At 34.5% G+C, this 24,664-nt stretch overlaps 2 protein-coding genes and 1 pseudogene across 4 annotated transcripts; all 3 read left to right on the top strand.

Annotated features, from left to right (window-relative positions):
- The first annotated feature begins 480 nt into the window (after positions 1-480).
- On the top strand, positions 481-7,691 carry LOC143554413 (SART-1 family protein DOT2-like; annotated as a pseudogene). Its single transcript, XR_013139013.1, has 12 exons — positions 481-950; positions 1,916-2,057; positions 2,148-2,202; positions 2,301-2,414; positions 2,528-2,624; positions 2,964-3,030; positions 3,102-3,161; positions 3,481-4,091; positions 4,866-5,229; positions 6,474-6,694; positions 6,795-6,876; positions 7,266-7,691. The product of XR_013139013.1 is annotated as an SART-1 family protein DOT2-like (transcript).
- A 2,219-nt stretch (positions 7,692-9,910) lies between these two features.
- On the top strand, positions 9,911-20,242 carry LOC143554411 (putative WRKY transcription factor 32). Of its 2 annotated transcripts, none has more exons than XM_077044174.1 (5): positions 9,911-10,174; positions 10,268-10,296; positions 13,206-13,759; positions 15,384-15,542; positions 19,956-20,242. In XM_077044174.1, exons 1-5 carry the CDS (start codon positions 9,919-9,921, stop codon positions 20,197-20,199), a joined length of 1,242 nt encoding a protein of 413 aa, XP_076900289.1. In that variant the 5' UTR covers positions 9,911-9,918; the 3' UTR covers positions 20,200-20,242. The 2 variants fall into 2 exon arrangements, with proteins under 2 accessions (XP_076900289.1, XP_076900288.1); XM_077044173.1 differs by having other exon boundaries at positions 10,268-10,326.
- Positions 20,243-23,349: 3,107 nt separating this feature from the next.
- On the top strand, positions 23,350-24,351 carry LOC143554409 (uncharacterized). The gene is made up of 2 exons (XM_077044171.1): positions 23,350-24,055; positions 24,248-24,351. The coding sequence occupies exons 1-2, from the start codon at positions 23,647-23,649 to the stop codon at positions 24,349-24,351; spliced, it is 513 nt and encodes a 170-aa protein (XP_076900286.1). The 5' UTR covers positions 23,350-23,646.
- The last annotated feature ends 313 nt before the right edge of the window (positions 24,352-24,664 follow it).

Genomic DNA, 24,664 nt, shown 5'->3' with positions numbered 1-24,664 from the left:
TCCGGTCACTGGACTTGGGGAAGTTATACTCATATCGTGTTAGTAATTATCATACTCTACTCTGTGGACTCATCGGGTCCAGGACCCATACCCGGGGAGTGGATCCGTGTTTCTTCACCTCTAAAACCACAACCCACCATTTGCTGACTAGACGTCACATGTTGCAAGTCGTCCAATTTTGTAGCTCTTGCACCCTTATTAGTCAGACACAAGACTCACTTAGTCAAGTTGCTAGCTGTTTAACGCCCTTACTCAACGCGATACTAGTTCTAGACTAATTTTTACAACATGGCTTCAATCCACCACGAATAATAAAAATATTTGACCTGGATGTGGATCTAAAAGAAATTGTTTAGATCCGACCCGGACGTCATAAACCCAAACCTTTTATCCTAAATTCCCAATTCATCTACAAAACCTAGGGTTTGTTTCTTCTTTTTCTTCTTCGTCATAACCATAACCCACTCTCGCTTAATCGCTATGGAGCGATCTGACACCAGCAGACGCGACGATCACCCAACCGCTGACCGATGGAAATCCAGTCACGACAACACAGAAGACACCACCACCACCAAACACCGCAGCAGCAGCAGCAGCCGAAGACGAGACGAGAACAGCCACCACAGAACACGCGACCGTGAGAAATCAAAAGTCAACGACAGAGATCGAAGAAAGGAGGATGAATTTGATAACCGTGACAAGGAAAAGGATCGAACACGTGATAATAGAGATCGTGAGAAACATAGAGGTAGAGAGAAGAATAATAATAAGGATAGAGTCTAGAGAGTTAGGGATAATAATAATAATAAAGTCACTAGTAGGAATAACAATAAGGATGAGGAGGTCAAATCGGATTCCGAAGACGGTGAGGTGAAGGATAATGCTGAGCCTGACTATGGAGGATCCAAGCACTCTGCTGCTTCTTCTGATATTCAAGACCGGATTATGAGGTGACAGTTATTGTTATTATCTGTTACTAGTTTTAATCATTTTGTAGCATGACTGATAACTAGGGTTTAGATGATGGTATTTAGAATTTCAATGCTTGCTGCCATAAAATTAATACTTGTTATCGACTGAAAACCGAACTAGCTTCAGGTAGTTTAAAACTGAACTGGAAATGAATTACGACTGAGAGTTATTATTTGTTACTAGTTTTTACTTTTGCTGTTTGCATTATTTTGTAGCATGTGAGGCTACGGCTGTAAACGAATCGAACAAGAGCAAGGCTTTGTTCATGTTCATTCATTTGTTAAACAAACAAACAGTTTATGAACTGTTCACCAAATGTTTGAATTCAAACAGATTATATTAGAAAAGTCATTAAAAAAGATTGAAAACCTTTAGTGAACAAATATATACAAACAAAACATAAATGGATGTAAACGGACATCATCATCATCATCGTACTCAGTATATCCCACCAATAGCAAAGCTATGGTAGGGTCTGAGGAGGGTAAGATGTAGGCAGCCTTACCTCTACCCCATAGGGATGTAAACGGACATAATGGTACACATTATCGAACGTTCACAAACACAATTGAACGAGCATGGCCTGTGTTCGTGTTTGTTCATTTAGTTAATTGAACGAAATTTCTTGTTCATTTATTAAAAGAATGAACATAAACAAACGCGCCTTCGAAGTTTCTTGTTCATATATTAAAAGAACAAACATAGACGAACGAACATAGACAAACGTACTGTCGAACGTTCTGTTTGTTTACAGCCCCAGTTCTGGCTTTCTTATGATGTAGACATGCAGCAACTTTCCTTCTTTCTAAAATATTCTTTAAACTGCTTGGCAAAAGATTTGTTTTTTAGTTTGTTTCGTGCTTAGACTGCTGTTATCATTTTATTCTGTTGGTTCCAGATGGATTTCTGATTTAATTTTGATGTACTTTTTTATTATTTTTAGAATGAAGGAAGAACGGCTGAAGAAAAAGTCAGAAGAGGCTTCAGATGTATTATCGTGGGTTTCAAAAAGCCGAAAACTTGGAGAGAAAAGGAATGTTCAAAGGGAGAAAGCGTTGCATCTCTCGAAAGTGTTTGAGGAGCAGGTTAGTTGTTTTCCTTGATATGTTTTCATATGTAAATTAGTCTTTTTTTTATATTATGCATCTGATCATTTTCAAATTGTTAATATTTAGGATAACGTGACTCAAGAAGATGAAGACGAGCCACCAACTCTCAAGCATTCATCTCGTACAGTCTTTTGTTTGATTTATACAAAACATTTACCCATTTTTACTCATTATTATCATTGAGATTGTTTCAAAGCTTATTTGAAAATGTGTTGGCAGGTGATCTTGCTGGATTTAAAGTTCTTGATGGTCTTGACAAGGTGATTGAAGGTGGTGCAGTTGTTTTGACACTGAAAGATCAGGACATTCTTGCTGATGGTGATATCAACCAAGGTAAGTGTTTATTACTTTTTTTTACTTAGTTTTTATTTCTACCTTTTGTCATCTTTTAGTGGTTTTCTGCTGGACCCAGATATCCAAAGGCGACTTTACATTGTATAAACCAGGGGTTGATATGCTTGAGAATGTGGAAATTGGTGAACAAAAGAGGAGAAATGAAGCTTATAAGGCTGCTAAAAAACAAACCGGAGTTTATGATGACAAGTAAGTTTAATAGTTGAATTGCTGTAGTTTTCTATACATGTAGAGGTGCAGCTAGATCTGTTTTTATTTATTTTATTTTTTTTTGTGAATGGGGTGGTTTGGATCATGCTCTATTTCTAGCAGGTTAAATGGGTAATATTTAATATCTAACACTAAATTTATATTGTTCTTAATCAACATATAAGGCTTTTTGGACAAGATGTGCTCAGGGTCAACTGAGTATCTGTTCTCACTTCTAATCTGTTATCCAACTCAACTGGCCCATTTTCCCTTTATATATATTTTCCTAGTAATATTTTTTAAAGACTAATCTTGCTTTCTGGTTGTTTTTTCTTGTAGGTTTAACGAAGATATTGGATTTGAAAAGAAAATGCTTCCACAATATGATGATCCGGTTGTGAATGAGGTGAATATTATGGTATAACTAAATTAAATGTTAAATGGCCACTTTTTTCTTGACCATATTATTTCTTTCAGGGTGTAACTCTTGATGAAAGAGGGCGTTTCAGTGGTGAAGCTGAAAAAAAATTGAATGAGGTAAACTTTTTGCATATTTAGCTCCTTGATTCTTAACCGCTGCTTACTGGTTTTTAAGATTTGGTAACTTGTGTTAGTTTTCTTTAACTCATACATCATAACATATTCTTTAGGTCTGATTTATGCAAGTACACACATATATTAAGTATATAACAAATAGATTTAATTTGAAAAGTAAAACTTTGGTATGTTGCTTCTTGATCACCATAAACATACAACAGACAAACAAATTTATTAGAAGTTAATAACTCATTTAAAACATAAGTTTCACTAATCAATAACATTGTTAATAATTATGCTTTAACTTGCAGCCTTGCAGCTTCGAAGAAGAATAGAGGGTGCATCTGTGATCCCACATTTTGAAGACCTTACTTCAACTGTAAAAACCACTTCAACAGACTACTACACTAGTGAAGAGATGCTAAAGTTCAAAAAGCCCAAGAAAAAGAAATCACTAAGAAAAAAAGACAAGTTAGACATCGAAGCCCTTGAGGCAGAAGCCAGGTCAGCTGGGTTAGGTGAGAATGACCGTGGATCACGGGCCAATGGCAAAAGACAGGCCGAAAAAGAAGAACAAGAAAGATCTGAAGCACAGAAGAGAAGTGAGGCATTCAAGTCCGCATATTTGAAAGCTGATGAAGCATCTAAAGCACTAAGACTGGAGCAAACTATTTACTGTTGAGAAAGAAGATGAGGATGGTTTTGTGTTTGGTGATGATGATGCTGATCTTCACAAATCTTTACAAAGGGCTAGAAAACTTGCTCTTAAAAAGCAAGATGATGAGGGGCCAGTATCCGACCCACACACAATTGCTTTGCTTGCTTCTTCTAGTAGTAAGAATGCTGATGTGGATAATGGGGAGTCACAAGAAAATAAGGTGGTTTTTACAGAGATGGAAGAGTTTGTGTGGGGCCTACAACTTGATGAAGGTATGTTACTTGTATTGAACCCTGATTAAGGCTGCAAGGTTTTTGGCTTTGTGTAATTGAGGTTGGAAAATGGGTGGGTCGTGGCAGTTGTGTGATGGGTCAAATGGGTTTGGGTCAAAAAGGATATATTTTTTTTGGTGTGGATTAATTTTTTTTTGAAGTTTATTAAATAATCAAATGTTCTAAATATGATTAGAAAAGCTATTTGCTATGAAAAGGTGCCATTTTGAGGACGCCCTATGGACTTTTGTCAAGAAATCTTTAAACTTTTAAGAAATGACCATAATGTCCCTGCATTTTGTGTTTTTTTAGTTGTATTTTGTAGGTCTTGCTTCAAGTTTAGATAATTGTCAATAATAATTGTACATTATTTTAATCATGTGATTTTAAGATTTTTTTTAAGCATATGGATGCGCTATATAGATGACTTTCGTCTTGTTTGACCCGTACTGTTTTTGGTCAAAGTCATTTAGCTTAACCCATTTGACGCGTTAATGGCAAATACTTAACCAAAATCGACCTAACTTGCCGCTTCTTGGTATACAACCACACTTTGTAATTCATGACGTTTTCATTTATTTTAGTTGAAGTTCTTATTTTCTAAATAAATATTGATCTACAAATGAATATATAACGTGTACACTGTATTTCTCAATTTGAACAAATTCTAAGCTATTTCAGTTACGTTTTCCATGCATGCCAGAAAACATTAAAGAAGTTGTATTTATCATGTTGTAACTTGTCGTATTACGATTCTGCTCTTAATGTTTACAGATGATCATAACCCTGATGCTGAAGATGTTTTCATGGAGGAAGATAAAGCAGCATCACCACCACCAGATGAAGAACAAAAAGGTAACAATGGTGGTTGGACAGAGGTGAAAGACGTTATCCAGGATGAAAAAATGGCAGATGAGGAAGAAGAAGTTAAACCAGATGAAACAATTCACGAGAGTTCTCTTGGAAAAGGGTTATCGGGTGCACTTAGGTTACTTAAGGACCGTGGGACCCTCAAAGATACTGTTGAATGGGGTGGTAGAAATATGGACAAGAAAAAGAGCAAGCTTGTTGGCATTGTAGTGAAAATGATGATAAAAAGGAGATACGGATCGAGAGGACTGATGAATATGGAAGAATTGTAAGTGCTTGTTTTTTAATTGATGTTCATTATTTCGTAGTTATATTATCTGTTGGGAAGGTAGTTAGCTGGATGTGGCAATTTTGACGTTTGGTTACAAATGGGTGGGTCAATTTGGGTCGTTTTTATTACAAGCGGGTCAAAATTGCTATTAACAGTCTTATGGGCAGTGGGCTATAAGGCTAACTATCTTTTTTTTTTCTTCTCATAACTACTTCTTAGGTAGTTGGTAGTTGTTGATCAAAGACCGGTTTTGTAGGTTAATAAATAATGTAATTTATGATAATAACTACAAATGGGTGGGCAGTTCTGACCCGTTTGTAATAAAAACAACCCAAATTTACTCGCCCATTTTGACCCGTTCAATCATAAATGGGTGGTTCAATCTGGGTTGTTTATACTACAAGCGGCCGTATAGCTGTTAACCACAGTCGATAACTATTTGATGGCTAAAAAACTAATTAGCTAGACGTGGCAATTTTGACCCATTTAGTTATAAATGGGTGGGTTAAAGTTAGATTGTTTTTATTATAAACGGGTCAAATATTTGCTGATCAGAGTCTTAAGGGATATAAGATAATTATTTTGATGGTTTTAACCCGATTTGTTATAAATGGGTGGGTCAGTTTGGGCTGCTTTTTTCATTACAAACGGGTCAAAATTTGCTCATCACAGTTAATTTGGGTTGTTCAACAACTATTTATTTTTCACAACCACTTCTTGGGTGGTTGGTAGTTGATAGGTAAATAACAATTCTGAAGGTTAAAATTCCAACTTGAATAATAATAATGATAACTACAAACTACCATCAGGTGGTTAGTGGTTATTCTGAACTAATTATCTTTTTGTTTTTGTTTACAATTGTTGGTAACCGCAAAATTAGTTTTAGTGTCAAGTATGTCTAATGGTTCATGTGGGGTGAGATCATTAAAATTCCACATACAAATTCCCTAATATTTAAATAAAAAATTTAGATTATTGATGGAATAGTATTGTATTTATATTCATATTTAACGCATTAGTTATGAAAAGATAAAAACTAATGTGCTAAATGTGTTTCCTCGTCAACAAAATGTGACCTGTCCCGTTTCAACATCCAACCTATACTGCTACTGCTATTAATAATAGTATTTTATGGTCTCTCAATATTTCAAACACTTCTCTTAATTTCTGAGTGGTTTCAGCTTCAACATTTGTAATTCATTATTATGTTATCAATGACTGAGATTCTTTTGTTTGACCAGTTGACTCCAAAGGAAGCTTTTCGGCTTATTTCACATAAATTCCATGGGAAGGGTCCTGGAAAAATGAAACAAGAAAAACGCATGAGACAATATCATGAAGAGCTGAAAATAAAACAAATGAGAAATGCTGACACACCATCATTGTCGGTTGAAAGAATGAGGGAAGCTCAATCTAAAATGAAAACACCTTATCTTGTTCTTAGCGGTCATGTCAAACCAGGGTAAGACTTGCTTCCACTTTTTTTTTTTATAATAAAATAAGTTTTCAATACTTAGTTACTTGATTTGGAATTATTTTTCCCCCCTTTTCAACTTTTTTAGGCAAACAAGTGATCCCGCAAGTGGTTTTGCTACAATGGAGGATTTCCCGGGAAGCTTGACACCAATGCTTGGTGATAGAAAGGTAGACAGACATCTTTCGGTTTTTAGATTTCTATAAGCTTCTGGTTTCGGTTATAAAACGGTTCGGTTAGTATGGTTAATCAAATGGTCATAGTTTAACCTTTGCTTTGGACGTAAGTAGTTTCAAACCGACTTCAAATAATACATTCGATTATATATGTTTGGTCAAATAAAATAGCAATCTTTTAAACTTATCGAAGTTAAGAGATTAATAAGTGACAGCTATCATATTTTATATAAAGAGAGCTTTTTCGATAAATAACATACTATATATTTTCTAAATGTAAGGTTTGAAACTTTGAATGTTAGTTACACTGGAACCGAATCGGTTTTTATGTACACAGTACACCTAGTTTAATTTGTGATGACTGAAACTACTTTTTTTGTTAGGTTGAACACTTTCTGGGTATAAAGCGGAAAGCTGAACCTGGAGACATGGGCCCACCGAAGAAGCCGAAAACCTGAATAGGTCGTTTGACTTTGTTCACAGGAAGTCAACTGAAGACGTAAAGATCTGTGCTTGATGTTCAGGTTTAACAATTTGTTGGAAGCTTTGGGCAATAGATATAATACAGTCTATAAAGTTTGTTTGAACCATTTTTGGTTTTCTATTCGGTTTATTAGATTAAAAACATTATGAGGAAAGCTAAGGATGCAGTCAAATGGTTCAATTGTGTGGATGATGGTTCAGTCGATTTGAGTTGGTTAAAAAGGATTCAAGGATAGATGCTATCTGAATTATAATCTCATCGTCGGTAACAATGTGTATTATGTAATCTGCTTGCGTGTTAGGAATCAAAGTTGTCGGATCTTTGGACAAATAAAAGTTCTTCAGGTTTATGAAAGTGCAAATAATTAAGGCTATCTTCACAAAAGCTTTAGACATGAAAATGCGTTTTAGAACAAGAGGTGGTAATACTAATATGAACATAATAGGTCAAAATATGACATCTTAGTGAATGGATTGAAATTAAGAAATTAATTATGATTTGGCATAAAGTATTTTACGTTAAAAAATATAAATAAGTAATTGTTTTATAATCTCACTATTTAAAGAACCTATTGACTAGATTTAGACTTAATCCCATGGTAATATTATTGTAACCATGACGCGACCAAAACTTGAGATAGCGCCATCTTTCGTTTTGTAGGTCATACTATCCGATCATCTGTCGGTACTAGCTAGCATTTGTAATCAATGTTTCATAACTGTTCATGTTAAGCCTCTTCCATATGTCCACATTTGTATCGGCTGTCAGATCAGGTGATCAGATCGAATTGTAAAAACAAAAAAAATATTCTATCTCGATCTTTACATTTACTACAAGAGGGTCTACAAAATATTTAAGTTTTTGTATGTTATTAAAGCTATACACGCATATAAAAAGAATAAAGTAGATCCTTATTTTGTTTTAAATGAATTATTATAAATTCTAAATTATCCTTGCATCATCCTATTTTTAAATTAATCCAACCAGTGAAACAATAAAATGACCAATCTGGTGATGGAAACATTATCTGTCAGATCCCGTAGCGGGTGGTTTTATAACACATAACATTGTTTTATTTGTTGTGAGTCTAGTTTAACCAAAACAACACTAATAAGCTTTCCCTAATTGAGGCAAAAGTAGCTAATTTTGCGTAAAACTTAGTAAAAGTAATCTAGATATTTGATTATCATTCAATTTTTGTATTAAAATATATTGTAACCGTTATATCAATAAACTTAAACAAAAAACTATGTTAGTAACATGATTAGTTTAAATTACCATTCATGTAACTATATTAAGAACAACAATTGGTCTTCTGGTATAATGACATGTGGATAATGGTTAAGACTTGAGATTTTTAAGGTTTCAGGTTCGAAACTTGAGTCGATGAGGTTTTTCTATAATGATGGGCTTTCTCTTTGATGGTGTTCCTGGGTGATTCAGACATGGAATGTCAAAATCAGTTTAAACGGTAGACATCCGTCTTAAAAAGACTCACTTTGATATTGATAGTACCAAGCGCTTTTAAAGAAAAAAGTTATTCTAAGAACTAATTTTAACAATAATTTCTTTATAAACAGCTGTTCCAGTTTCAACAAATAAAACAAAACTACTATTCATGTAAATATTCTAAGAAATATTCCAACTTTAACCAAAAAATATTAACATTTATTATTTATTATTACCATATAACAAATAAGAAGTTTGGTGTCTCAAATGTTCTATTGGGTTGTTTGGTGGCACCGAACTAGTCCTCAATCATGACGAATTTTACGGAAACCGACCGAAAGTCAATCCTTTTGTCTTCCTTTTTTGTTTAAGTCGGGATCATCAATGGTCGGGTTTTACCAACGCTAGAGTTTAAACGACCGTCATCACTCCATTGACCCACCTCAATTTTTATATATTTTTTTTGTTTTAATATTTGGTTTTAACTCTCGTACAATAACGCACGTCACTGAAACCAACCGTATTCACATCGACTTACTGAATCAACGCTTGGGTTTTACCACCGTCCGAGTTTCACCGACCTGCGTCGGGTAAGTTTGGTGTCGCAAGTGCCCTATTGGGCCACTTGGTGACACCCAACTAATCCGCAAATGTTGTTTATGTTGAAAGTAACGAAAAACCGACCGGGCGCCAGTTTTTGTTTCTATTATCTTTTGGTTTTAGTTTTGGGATCGACAATGGCCGGGTTTTACCAATGCTCGAGTTTTAACGACCGGCGCCACCTCATTAGTCTACCTCAATTTTCATATTTTTCTGTTTTATATTTGTTTTTAATTCCAGTATAATAACTTTTGAGACCGACAACGCTTGAATTTTACCAAACAATTTCAGTTTGAAGTTTTTAAGAATAAAATAAAATAATATAATAATAAAAAAAAGGAAAAAGTAGCGCCCTTCTGAAACGACTTTTCTTCCCCTTGACAAAGACCAAACCACTTTGAACAAACACATACACACACACTTGATATATCTATCAATAATAATAATAATAATCAAAATCCAACAAACACTCTCTCAATCCAATCAAACTCAATCCATCCGCCATGGATGACGACAGTGATCGGAGCTCAGAAGCCATTCAATTCGAAATCGTACCACGCAACCGTAATAACCACCACATCGACTCCGCCACCGATAATGATGACGACTTTGATGACGTCACCGTCGATCAGAGACACGTACAGCAGCAGGTGCTTAGTGATGATGATTTGTTGGACACTTCGCCTATGGAAATTGAAGTTGAAAATGAGGAGGAGTATTCTAGAAGAAGTTTTGATGAATCTGAAACCCTAGGTTCTGGTATGTATGTATGTATATATGTAGAATAATAATAATAATAAGTACGCTCACTTTGACTTCGACTTAATTTACTTATATGAAATTGTTGTTTAGGTTTGGCGGATGTGCCGATACAGTATGAGGTAAGGCGTGAGGAGTTGGAGGAGTTGAAGGTCAACTTACTTATTACTACTCGCTTAAACTTAATATTATAATTATATAATAATTGACATGATAAGTAGTACTTTCATGTGGTTTTCTTCATCTTCATGAGGAAATGAAGGTGAGCTTAATTATTACCACTCGCTTAAACCTAGTGATGTTGATGAGTAGTTATGTAATTGATATGATAAGTAGTAGTTTGGTGTGGTTGTGTTCATCTTCATCACTTCATGAGTAAATATAAGTGTTGAGAAGATTATTTGTTCCTTTTAGGGATTTAAAGAAACGGAACAAAACTGAACTGAACAACGCCTTGCTAATGTTACGAACAGCTAACCGAACGAAATTTCTTGTTTGTGTTTTTTCATTAGGGATGTAAACGGACTGAACTGAACAAGGCCTTGTTTATGTTATGAACAGCTAATTGAACAAAGCTTCTGGTTTGTGTTTGCTTGTTACGGAAATGAACTTGTTTGTGAACGGTTCATGGACATAAATGAACGAACACAAACGCACGAAAATAATGTTTTATTTGATTTGGTTAACCAAGAATGGTCAGTGTCAACGGTTTGGTATGGTATGGCTACCAGCGTTGTGTTCGTGTTTTTTTTAACATTCATATTCATATGCTTATTTTACTTATAAATTAATCACTGTTTAAGCTAATGCTGTTGATAATTTACTGTTTTGGTTGAAAATAATTATATAATTGACATGATAAGTAGTACTCTGAAGATTATTTGTTCCTTTTAGGGCTGTAAACTAACCGAACAAGGCCTTGTTTATGCTATGAACAGATAACCAAACGAATTTCTTGTTTGTGTTTGTTTGTTAAGGAAATGAACTTGTTTGTGAACAGTTCACGGACATAAATGAACGAACACTAAACACACACATAATGCTTTATTTGATTTAGTTAAATGAGAATGGTCAGTGTCAACGGTTTGCTCTAGCTACCAAGTTTTTGTTGGTGTTATTTTTAAACATTTATAAGGTCTTGTTCATGTTCGCTCTCTAAGCTTTAATCGGACAAGCGTACGGTTCACGAACAGCTAACCGAACTAAATTTTTTGTCCGTGCTAGTTCATTAAGGAAATGAACTTGTTCGTGAACGGTTCAGTGGTTCACGAACACAAATGCACACAATCAATGTTTTATTTGATTTGGTTAACTGAGAATGGTCAGTGTTGACGGTTTGGTCCGTCTACCAAGGCCGTGTTGGTGTTTAATTTTTAACATTCATGTTCATATGTTAATTTTACATATAAATTGGTCACATAATACTCATTTATGTTTTTGTTTTAAATAATATTTTTGCTTAAATCTGTATGATAAGATTAGAAAAGTTATTAAAAAGTATTAAAAGTGAAAAACATAAACAAGCAAACATCAACGAACATAAACAGGGTGTAAGAACACAATTGAACGAACATGGCCTTTGTTTGTGTTGTCTCATTTAATTAATCGAACGGAATTCTTTGTTCATGTTCATTCATTTATTAAACGAACAAACATAAACAAACTTCCCGCTGAACAGATCTTCCAACCTTCGGTTTTTTTACGCTCTAGTTTCTTTGTTTACTTAACTCATTTTTAAAGTAGTATTTTATGAAATACATATATGTTATTGTTACATGATTCAAAGTATATAATCTACATTTTTTATTTGAGTATCTGCCACAAAGTTTAAACTTCAAAAATACTCTTAATTAGTTAAACCGTCTTCTTGTAATCATTAAATTTATGTTTTTGTAAGTTGAGTTTTAAAGAGAATGCCTATGAAAAGGAAATTGCTTTTGGGCTTGTGTGAGATTGTTAGGGCACTATGCATAAAAATAATAATCAAGTAATCATAAACTAACTCTATGATGGATACATATAACTTACTTTCCCACTGACCTTGTGTTGCTATTTTCTTAAGGTTTTTGCTTAGTGGAAAAAGGTTAATGATGTCTTTTTATTGGTTAGGGATTGTTCACCTAACTTTAGACTACTTGAGTGTGCATGTTGAGAGAATAAAGTGAGGTTTATGTGATTGGGTTATTATCTTACATGAAGATCACAGCACTTATTATTAATTATATGACTTTCACTTGTTTGTATATTGTATCAGACCCGAATGAAGCTAGAATTAACAAATTCTAGTACTAAATCAGTAAAACTTGATCATATTTGGCTAAAAACTGAACTTATGAGTTAAGCTTTTAGGTTTTTGTGTTAACAGTCTGTCAACATTCTAGAATTAGGAATCATTTGGGAATATCTTTAAATTTGTAAGTTTCACATGATCTTTTCTCAAACTTGCTAATACAGGAATATGTTTGTAGATATTGATATGTATTTACATGGTCATGATACTTTTTACACTTTAAATGTAAACAGTTTAACTTAACATTTATATATGAAATATGATTAGTTTGCCTATAACATTTATAGTTGTGTGACTTGTGTCATGTGTGACATTACACATCTGCAGTACTAAAAACAATAGAAGTCTTCAACTTGGTTTTCTATATCTATCTTTTTAGTTATTTAAAAAAGGTTGAAAAATAGAAAATAAGATTAAACAGTAATATATGCGAAGATTATCAACCAACAAAACTTGATACTTGATAATCAATACCTGCAATATAAACATATCAGTATAACCTTATGTGTCAGTATTGCATTGACCATTAAAATTTCAAAGTTCATATCTTAGAATTCTTTTATAATTTTTCCAGCATCAAGGTCACCCATTATAGTTGCAAATTCTTTCGTTTTGAGATTTTATTTTTGCAAGTATTTGGTTGTTTCTTTTGTTTTGTTTTTTTTTCCTTTTTGCAAATATCTGGTCGTTTCTTTCAATATGTTCTAATGCATTTCACTTATTTACTATATTGCCACTCAGAATCAACTTCAAGGAACTCACCAAGAAGCCTTGGCGATTGTTATAGCTCAGGCTACTCAAACTCAAACTGGGACCCAGATTCAATCACCTGGGATTCCATCTTCAACCTCAGAATTATCACCAAGATTAAATTCTCAAGCCATAATCACAACAGAAAGAGATCAGAATATTATTTCTAACCCAAAACCCATATCTACTTCGCGCACAGTCAAGACACCTATAGACGGGTATAACTGGAGAAAGTATGGTCAGAAACAAGTTAAGAGTCCTAAAGGCTCTAGAAGCTATTTCAAATGCACATACAGTGGTTGTGATGCTAAAAAGATCGAGTCATGTGATCAATACAGTTCTATCACAAAGATAGTTTATAAAGGTCAGCACAAGCATGACCCGCCTAAAAAAGTGTATAGTAGGAGAGGTAAGGATTTATCAGCTAATTCTGGAGGGCAAGATCGTAGAATGATCTCTGCAACTGGTTATAAGCAACATAAATCAAGTAGCTCTGATGGGTCGATTTTAGTTGAGGAGGTAGATGCACCCCCGCCAAAACCGAGGTAAATTAAACGTTTTATTTTGGTCAAATTGCATTAAGAAGGTGCAACTTTGGTCAAATTTCTGTTTTAGGTAACCAATATATTTTAAGCAAGAAAGAAAACATCAGTTTTAAATTTGATAGAAGGTAATCAGGCTTGTAAATGAACCGAACGTACACGAACGGAGCATGTCCGTGCTCGTTCATTTAACTTTTAATTGAACTGACGATCGAACACGAACATTTAAACGAAGGGGTTTTATCTTGTCGTGTTTGTTCGTTAAGAAAATGAACGTGTTCGTGTTTGTATATTTTTTTTTGTTAACAATATAAATGAACGGTTCAAGAATGTAAGCGAACAAACATATCTGAAATTAGATGAATGAACATAACTGAGCTAAAACTAGTTAGAAGTAGTGTAAAGAACAATATGTTGGGCCTAAAAAGTTCAAACTATACTAAGTTGTAATGGGCCAAAAAATATCAAATGAGTATATTAATGAACGTAAAAGAACAAACTTATACAAACGTAAACTAACAAAGATAATATAACGTAACGTAACTAAACATAAACGAATGCAAACGAACATAAATGAACGAATGAAAAATGTGTTCGTTTGTATAACTAAATGAACAAAACTTATTGTTCATGTTCTTGCATCAAATAAATGAACGTAAACAAAACTATCTGTGTTCACCAACTGTTCACTGAATGTTTGGTTCGTTTACATTCCTAAAGGTAATTTTGAAACAAAACCAGGGTCATATCAGAACACAAATATTGGTGAGTATAGTGAGAATGCATTAACATTTGAATTTAAATCATGAATTGGCAGATTCACAGTTTTATCTTCATTGTAGTGTTTTATAAAACTTTGAAGCACTAAAGGGGACAAATACACAGCTTTTTATTTTGTGCATCTGGATGCATTTATGTATATGAGTTTGTGAATCTGTCAACTTTGTTCGATGGAAAAGCCTTCAGAATATTAAACTCTTCATTGGAATATAAAATCGGGAGTTTTGTGTCTTTGTTGACTTACATAATTTAAATATAAAAAAATGCATATATACTGCTGTCACCAATATTTATGTTCTTACCGGGATAGCCCATGTATGCGCCACATCAAGATACAGGTCTACATTAGGGGTGTGAACGAGCCGAGCCTGAGTTTGTGTAGGCTTGAACTCGGTTCATTTAACTTAATATAGCTCGGGCTCAAGCTCAAGCTCGGATCTTTCAGAGCTTTATATATAATATATTATATAAGTATTTTTCACATAGTTTTGTATATAATAAGTTACAGTAATTATTATATAAATATACGCTTAATATTTAAACTAAAGTTATATAAATAAAAGCCTTGTTTAGGCTCGCGCTCGTATATTAAAATAGCCTCAATAAAAGCTCGAGCTTGTGTAAAGCTCGGCTCGTTTACATACTTGACATGGTGAAAGTTGCTTCATATCTTTGGTAACTCTCAATTGAAGTTTGTGAAAGTTGGTTCAGTAATGCTATTTTTTTTAGTGTAATGGTTTTTTGACAAAAAAAAAAGTTGGTTACATTAAATAGAAATCTGATCATGATTCATTTTACCTTTGTGATGGACTCTTACTTTCTATACTTTATGTTTTCGGGTGACCAGAGTGAAGAAAAACATCTCAGAAAGTCCCGGTTCTGTTACAAAACCTCCAAAAAAGCCAAAGTTTGTGATACATGCAGCTAGTGATGTTGGAATCTCAGCAGATGGTTATAGATGGAGGAAATATGGTCAAAAGAATGTCAAAGGAACTCCTCAGCCCAGGTGCATATACTTTTCATTTTATATTTTTAGCATAAACTAATTTTTTCTTAGTTTTTTTTTATCTTTAATGGTCAAGGGAAAATCAACATATGTAGCTTAAGTGGAGACAAGTCGAATGAGTCAAACCTAGTCCACAAAGTGTACTTGTGGAGTAGAGGTGCACAAACTGTACCTGTAGACCGTTTTATTCATCTGGTTAGATTATTAGGGCACTGGGGGTGGTGTTGTGGAGTAGAGGTGCACAAACTGGTTATTTAACCTAAACTGGTTCGGGTTGAAACATAACCGATTTCAAGTCAAATCAGTCAAAACCGGCTGTGGATCGAACCGGTTATTTTTGCCGGAAATTTTATAATGTTTGTCATTTGTTTAATAAGATGTTTGTCAAGTGAAATGTGTTGTTCGGTTTTTTAAAAAAAATTGCAAAAGGTAACATTATAACATAATAAGAAGTTAAACATAAAATATGTTTTTTAACAATAAAAGTTATGAAAATACAAAGGAAAAAGGCATTACAAAAGATAATATTAGTGTCTTCGAGTAGTAATAGTGTTCAGGTGCCAGGTAGAAGTCGTTCAAACCGGTTTCTATATTATTGGTTTTTCGTAGTTGCCCTTGCATATCAATCGGTTGTAGTCGAGTTCATCATCGATGTTTGAGACGATTTTTTGCTTGCTACCTCTACATTGTGTATGTGTTATTCAAATGGTTTTTCGTCTTCTTGAGGTGTATGGTTTTGAATACGCTCCGCTGTGTCCAAGTGGTCTTTCAAGCAAAAACTCATTTCTATTGCTGCTAGAGTAAGCTTTGTTATTCTAATTGATAAAACCTACCATTAGTCGAAAAAGCGGATTCTGAATCTATCGTAGAAGATTGGACGATTAGTAGATCTTGGGCCATGGCAGACAGGATCAGAAATTCGGTTTCCTTTTCTTTCCTTTCCACCAAACCAACATATCAAAATTCGGTCAAGGCCTCGGGACCATAACAAAAAAAAGACTTTGTTCCTCTATACCTCCCGAGCTGGCTACTTGGTCTGCTACCCGAGCCCGTTTACTGTTATCTTGTCGTAAATTTTAAACGAAACTACCCCACTTCATACCTTGGTTTCCAAAACTTCTAGAACCCACAAGGTGGGAGTACTTGGACTAGAGATGGGTTAACCGAACCAGTTTGAAACTGATTTTGTAGTAACCGGTTTTAAACCATTAGAAACCGTTTGGTTAAGACCTGTTTGGAGTATTTATATTTAAGCTGAAATAGGTTTTTAAACCGACAACCATTGTATAGCGGAACGAATTTCTTTTAGCGTTTTCGGTCTTGAGGCCTAGACCAATTTTAAGAAAAGATATTAGTAAACGGACTCGAGGTAGCACGCTAAGTAGCGAGCGTAGGAGGTACAACATAACAAATTTGTTTTCTGGTATGGGTCACGAGGCGTTAACAATTTTGATATCTTGGCGTGGTGGAAAGGAAAGGCAACCGGATTTCAAGAAATTCTCCTTTTCTACTATTGTTGAGTTTTATCGATTAGAAAAACAAGGCTTAATCTGACGACAATACAAATGTGTATTTGCTTGAATGACCATCGGGTGCCGTGGAACGTATTCATTACCAGACATCTCTAGAAGACAAGCATCCATTCGAAAAACATATACACAATGTAGAGGTAGCAAACGGGCAATCATCTCTTAACACCCGATGATGCACTCAACTCCGACCAATCGATACACATGGGCAACTACGAAGTACCAACAGTATAGAAACCGGTTTAAACGACCACCACCCGAATACTATTATCACTCGAAGGCGCTACCAACCAAAAATACACATTAGTATTATATTTTGTATTGTCTTTTTTCCTATGTATCTTCGTAACTTTTAATATAAAAAAAACGTATTTTATGTTTAATTTGTTCTAATGTTATTTTTTGCAATTAATTAAAAAACCAAACAACACATGTTGGGTTCGTAGGCCTTGTTGGCCCGGTTTATTATTTTAAGTCAAAGAGGAGACGGGTGCGGGCGGCCGGCCCAAGCCCAAGCTCAGTTGAGATTTCTTGTTCAATAATTTACAAACCCTAGTTCAGTCTCTATTTAAACAATGCTATGTACTTGTAATTAAATATCACTCAATAAAATATAAACCCTAGTTGCCCCTGTGGAGTGTGGACGTAGGTTACACACTGTAACTGAACCATGTAAATCTCGCGTCTCTTTGTTCTTTGATTACTATTTTTGTGTGTGCGCTTCGATACCTAACAACACATTTAATAAGTCCACACCGACAAACATCTAAATATCTAGTTAAACAAATGACAAGCATTTTATTTAAAACAAAAAAGATACAACGGTCTGTCGTCTTCCTCTTAGGTTAGTTTGGGCGGGTTCGGACCCGGAGGATTCTCTTTTCTTTTTCGCTGGGTGAGTCTTCACTGTATGGTTTTTCAAAGTCATATTTGCGTCGGCTTTTAGGAACGTGTGTATCGGGTGTTGTCCGATACTAAACACAAATCGTAGTGTTTAAATTGCGGGGGCTGGGTTGGTTTTGATTATCGTAACGGTAAAGTCATGGTTGGTCATTGACCATTGGGAATTCTTATCTTGAGAGTTAAAACTTGGAGAATTGAAGTTAGTGTAAGCAAACCTTGTACTAGATTTATGGGGGTTAATTGGTCCAAAACCAATTTTGAAGTTTGAAATCGGTCGCATACAGCTGGAAATGGTTTTCGACATTAATACACGGCTGCAAATCGGTTTTTAATATTAATGCAGCATGCACGTGCTCTCTACCTTTTTTGAATTAAAAAACTGGTTTGGAACCAGTTCAAGGCAAATTGGTTACAAATTGAGTTATTGACCCTAACATGTTTCATTGGGTCCGGGTTTTCAAAGCTTCTAACCGGTTTAATTCAAAACTGGTTTTGACCGTTTTGACTTGAAACTTGTTTGGCTTTAATCCAAACCAGTTTAGGTTAAATAACCAATTTGGCACCTCTACTCTAGAACTCCACCAATCATGCACTACCACTTCATTCTTACCCATCAACTGCTACCCTAAACACCATCTTTAGTGACGACATTCATATTTCAACTACCCTAGACCATTTCTTATTTAAAAAAAAAAGTAAAACATAAAGATAAAAACACAAGTAAAACTAACTAAAAGAATAAACAACTGAAATAAAACAAAAATTAATAAAGCATAAACTAACTAAAAGGATAAACAAATGAATTAAAACAAAAAAGATAACTTTTTTTAGATCATTGTAAATAAACGAATTAAGAAATAAATGAAGCTATTTTTTAGATTGAACTATTATATGTTAATTTATGCTTTTCAAGATTTCCAGTTTTCTTTACTTTGATCCATTAGGCCATTATCATAGCAAATATTTTAAAAACGCTTAATAAAGATTTAGGTCATCATCTTCTTCATCTTTCCTTCAACCTTTACCGCCACCATTTTTGAACAGAGCCACCACGACAATAAGGGTTGTACCAAACGTTCAGCGAATAGTTTATGAACCGTTTGGCGGGAAGTTCGTTTATGTATGTTGGTTTATTAAATGAACGAACATGGACAAGAAATTTCGTTCTGTTAGTTAAAACAAACGAACATGAACAGGGCCCACGTTCGTTCAATCGTGCTCGTGAACGTTTGGTAATGTGTTAATGAACGTTCCTTCATGTTCGTTTGTATGTGTTGTTCATGAAAGATTTTGTGCATTTATTTATTTTATCTAAACAATTTTATATTCTTTAATTTATTACCCTTAACATAAATTAGGAACCTTGTTCTCACGTTGTTTTTGCATTGTTCACATTCCCTTTCTCATTATTCATATTGATGAATACATCGATCTCAATCTCTAGGCTCCGCAGATTTTATTTGTGTTCTTTTGTGTTTGTGAATCGTTCGTGAACACATTCATTTCCGTAATGAACAAACACGAACATAAAATCTTGTTCGGTAAGTATTCGTGAATCGTTCGTGAACACGTAATTTTCTTAACAAACGAACATGAACGACCCTTGTACGTGTTCGTTTGCAGCCCTAAAAACATAAAAGAGCCTCCAAATATTCACAATATTAACGGCTGTTTAGCATTTGGTAACGGCTTGATTCACCAATGCATTTCGACAACTAGCAGCGCAAACTAGCCGAGTGACATACCCGATTGGCTGGCAATGGTATAGTTGTGCGATACGTGTGTACCCAGATGGATTTGCCGACACCACCCCCTAGTGCCCTTATGGAAATTATATAGTTCTTGTAAATTATACCTTTTATCTATTTAAAATTTTTTGGAGGAACAATGTTTCGATACAACTCAACCACGATTACTCTTTATGCGATGTCATTATTTTTGGTTGATAGAACAAGTCATGATTTTGGTCATATTGTTTCAGGAACTATTACAAGTGCACTTCAGCTGGATGTCCTGTCAGGAAACACATCGAAATGGCGGCTGACGGTTCATCAGAAGTAATATTAACATACCAAGGAATCCATGATCACGACATGCCCGTACCACCAAAAGACCAATCTCCGTCTACTGTTATTCGTCTTAAAGCCGTCTCGTCACCTTCAAAAAACAACTCGCTATCAAACAAAGGTGAACCGGAACCGTCACATGTGATCAAGATTAAATGAAGATTTTCACAGGTTAACTTTAATTATTGGTTTAATTAAACGTTTCATTTTATTTAGAATAAACTTCTAAGTAGAGAGAGATCTAGTTGTTTTGTTTAATTATTGTAGGTTTTATGGTTTCCGATAACTGTATTTCTTAACGTTTATGAGTAGACTTGATTATCGGTTCAGTCAGGTATTGATTCACGTTTTGATGCATAAAACAAACACAAACATATAAGCGAATGGAACAAACATGGAATAACGAACTTACACGAACACTTAAACTGACAAATTCTCTTTTTCGTGTTCGTTCATTAAGAAATGAACATGTTCATGTTCATTCATTTTTTTGATGAATGTGCGTGTTTGTTATATTCGTTCGTAATATTTTATATAAACATAAAGAACATATATAAAATGAACGTGTTTATTGGTTATTGGTTATTAGTTATTAATAAATGTATATTAATACCCGGGTTCTTATTACCCGACCCTACCCGTAGGGTATGGATAGGGTATGCATTTCAGTATCAAAATCTGTACTCGAAACCAAACCCTTTTTGTACCGGTAATACCTAAAACCCGGAACCAGATTTATATATGGAACCGGGTTTTTCCAATACCCGAAACCGGTTTTTCAAATACTCTATTTATACCCAAATTACTCAAAAAATACCCCAAGAAAGTGCAACCTCTCAAAAAACAATCTATGCCTGGAAAATACCGGAAAAAAGGAACGAGAAAACTAGAAAATAGAGTTTTTTTCAATACCCGAAAATAGGGTATTCAAATACCCAGTTCTATACCCGATCCGAACCCGATGCATAGGGTATTGATTTAGAGACAATATATGGACCCGAACCCGACCCAGGTATTGTGAATACCAAATTTTAATACCCAGTCATACCCAAACCCGATTCCATCCCTTGAACCAGGTATTAAAAAAACCCGATTTGTGCACCTCTAATTTTGGCCAATCCCCTTAGACGTCGCTCCAATTGGGCTCAACATTTACATCACTAACATTTTGAATTTTGATATGTTGTAATTTGCCCATCCAGTGGTGGAGCTTGAATATTTAAATCGGAGGGGTCGAAAATACGTGTTAGATTTGGGTTTTTAATAGAAGGGGCTTAACCATATGAAACTAATATTATTCTAACCTGACGGGCTAATACTTAACCTTAATTGACGGAATCATAAAACTTTACTAGAGGGCCGCGTATACATAATTCATTTCTTGCTATCATTTAATAATACAAAATAAAAAAATTAAGACAAAAATCTTGAATTAAACACAATAACAAAAAGAATACATTGATTTAAGTTTAATTTTAAATGATAATGAGTATTTTATTTATTTTTTTAACTTTTTAAAAAAAAGTCCATTAAAAAGAAAGAAAAGGAATATGTAGTGGAAGGTCTAAAATGACCCTAAATCTAACTACACATTAAAATAGAAAAGAGTTTATCTTCTTCCATCCATCTCGACTCACTTCCCGCTACAACTTCCGGCAATCATTATTTTCATCTTTTCCTTCTACTTGAACTACCTTTTGGCTTCAACTACACTAGGACTAACAATATTGGTGTGAAAAATACAGAAATCCAAAAGACAAACGGCTAATACTTACGCTTCTAAAGGAAAAAAAACAAGGGGGGGGGGGGGGGGCAGGGCCCCTTCTGGCCCTAAGAAAGCTCCGCCTCTGGGCCCATCCACTGTACATGGTTTAGGTATTGCCTCAATGCCTATGCCTTTCTTGATAAATGATAACACTTTTGATTAACTAATCTCATTCATAACACTCGCTCTAATGATTACCGGGGCACACAATTTGGGCTATTTTTTTTTTAGATAAAGGTAAAATATTCATTTCCCGTCAATCTAAACCAATATTTCTAGCCTAGAATAAACTTTCATTAGTATAAAAAAAAATTCATTATCCAAATATTGTGTTTGATTTACCAACTATAGCATTGATATTAAAAATGTGGTATCGAATATAAATTTTGATAAGTCTTTAATTTAAAGTAGGTGTAAATGCTTTATAGCGAGTTGAAGTTTTCATAGGGAATTATTAGAATTTAAATGAATCAGTTTATGAAAGAATTTTAAATATGTCATGAATTTCTAAGACAAAATTCTCGGCTTGACTAACCCAATCTACTGATATCGTCACCCCTCCCCCTACCTGACAATCACTGGGAGCAGTGACTGAGGTGACATCTCATTCTCGGGGAAAACAATGACGGCACGGCGTGTGGTTGAAGATTTTATTTAATTTGGTTGAATTTCTTCACATTTTGAAAGGATTGTTGAATTCCTTTATATATATGAGGAATTAATTCTAATTCTAGTTTAATTCTTTTGTCACCCAATTACATTAAGAATGGAATTGAGATTGCATTCCAACAAATTTTACAAACCAAACACATTAAGAGATGAAATGCAGATTCAAATTCCATACAATCTGACAAGCTACTTATAGCATGATTAAATAAGTGGGGTATACAAGTCATGTTCAGGTTACACGATCTTAAGTGTGTCATATATTGTTATGATACTATTTCATGTTGGTCCTGGTTTGACACAAAAACACTATTAAACATTTATCAATATTGAATGATGATTTGATCAAAATAAACACAATGATCAAAGTAAGCAAAGGTGGGAGAAAGCAAGTAGATAGAAAGTTTTAGAAGACACCATTTTTAATGTTTAAATTTAATTAACGAAGATAAACTTACTAGCTTTGCGTAATCAAACAGATATTGAGCAACATATTTTGTTTAGGAGCATTTTGAAATATCTCGTTCTCAGACAAATCACGAACATTATCCGAAATCTATATTACCGCCCTTTGTAACTTAGTTTCCTAAAGCTTAAACGGCTTTTGTAACTTCATAGTGACCTATTGGCTATAACATTTTAAAAATTCCCATGTCATTAAAAAAAATACTTAGTCGTATCAAACTGGTCATAAATAGTAATGTTCTGATCCTATGATCTATAAATGTTATTTTTAAACGACTTTTTTGTTATTCAAAAAGGACTAGCAATGCAGCTTATTGCCCGGTTACATTCGGTGTCGATGTAAATATTAAATTTATATTATAAAAAAAGGCTTTAAGAAGAAAAACTAGCTCATACAAATATAATATTACTTGCTAATACACACAAACGTGCACTAATGATTTGGTTTTAGCTTTATGCTTTCTAAAATCAGCCAACCTAAGCAATAAAGCAAACAGGTCACTTTCTCAATAACCAACTAATATTTGCCGTATGGGTCCCGCCACCTTAAACCAACACAACTATATAAACCACCACAATAATATCCACTTTGTCCACACAAAAACTTAACCTTCATTGGTGCACATCTTCCCAAATAATAACCCCTAGTGGTCTCCGGCCCTAGGGTAGGCCCGGTATAGTTATCACCGTCACCACCACTGTCGCTGTCAATGTCACATCAAAATCCGACTTCCCAGTCACCACGCTTGTCAAAGCCGCCATCATCGCTTCACAAACACAATTCATTGACAAATGATTTTTATCGGGAAGAGACGTGGCTCAGACGAAAAGACAACCATCGTCGCCATCAACACCATAGACGTAGCAAGAGCCTAGTAACCACCGAGGATATCAACGAGCTTAAAGGATGTGTTGACCTCGGCTTCCATTTCGCTTCGGAGCCAACCAAACTCTCGAGAACGTTACCGGCTCTCGATCTTTATTATGCCACGTCAGCACCTCCGACACCGAGTTCCAGTTCCAGTTCTTCTGCCGCCACCTCAAGTTATGGTGACTCGCCACCACAACCTTGTAGCCCTGCCACCGGCAGTGCCGCAACCACTACCCTATTCAATTCAGGTTAATTCTAATTTTTAATTTTGATCATTAATAATTATAGGTTTGTGCTATACGTACTTCTCTTTTTATTTTTATTAAATGCACCATATACTATATTAGTCACGTTATCTCTCTACCTTATTAACGACGGGTATGTTTAGTCTAACCCATAAACAACTTAGATGATTTTTCATAGCTAAAACATAATTGCAGGGGAGAATCCAGAAATGGTGAAGAGAATATTGAAGCAATGGGCACAAGTGGTTGCTTGTGCAGCACGTCAACCTGCATGTCACCAAGCTGACCCAATGGATTGATCAAAATTTACACTATTCATTTTTATTTGATATTCTTTATTCATTGAATGTGTATGTATTTTATTTTGTTTTAATCCCTCATTGGTGTTAAACAAATCATTTGTGTTTAATAAACTTAAAATGCAAGTCACTTTATTATTTATTTATGGTTATCTTGTTATACAAATATTAAACATTTAGTTAGTATTTAAATAAAATGAAACTCTGTCTTAAATAAAAAAAAGAAAAAAGAAAAAGAAGGCTTCAATCTAATTTCTAGTTTAATTGTCAAAGTAGTGGCAACTACCTCACGTAATATTACAATAAAATTTTG

This window comes from Bidens hawaiensis, unplaced genomic scaffold (assembly GCF_021521415.1).
Source record: "Bidens hawaiensis isolate Kalapana, Puna unplaced genomic scaffold, B.hawaiensis_p1.1 tig00017673_1, whole genome shotgun sequence".
Lineage (NCBI taxonomy): Eukaryota > Viridiplantae > Streptophyta > Magnoliopsida > Asterales > Asteraceae > Bidens > Bidens hawaiensis.
The sequence above is the reverse complement of the archived record's forward strand: the minus strand, read 5'-3'. Positions and strand labels throughout refer to the sequence as shown.

Bases quoted from the DNA above. Each gene is read 5' to 3' on its own strand.
- LOC143554411 (XM_077044173.1), top strand. From the start codon at position 9,919: ATGGATGACGACAGTGATCGGAGCTCAGAAGCCATTCAATTCGAAATC. The intron at 10,327-13,205 runs GTCAACTTACTT...ATTGCCACTCAG, and splicing joins AGGAGTTGGAGGAGTTGAAG to AATCAACTTCAAGGAACTCA. The intron at 13,760-15,383 runs GTAAATTAAACG...TCGGGTGACCAG, and splicing joins GCACCCCCGCCAAAACCGAG to AGTGAAGAAAAACATCTCAG.
- LOC143554409 (XM_077044171.1), top strand. From the start codon at position 23,647: ATGTCACATCAAAATCCGACTTCCCAGTCACCACGCTTGTCAAAGCCG. The intron at 24,056-24,247 runs GTTAATTCTAAT...ACATAATTGCAG, and splicing joins CACTACCCTATTCAATTCAG to GGGAGAATCCAGAAATGGTG.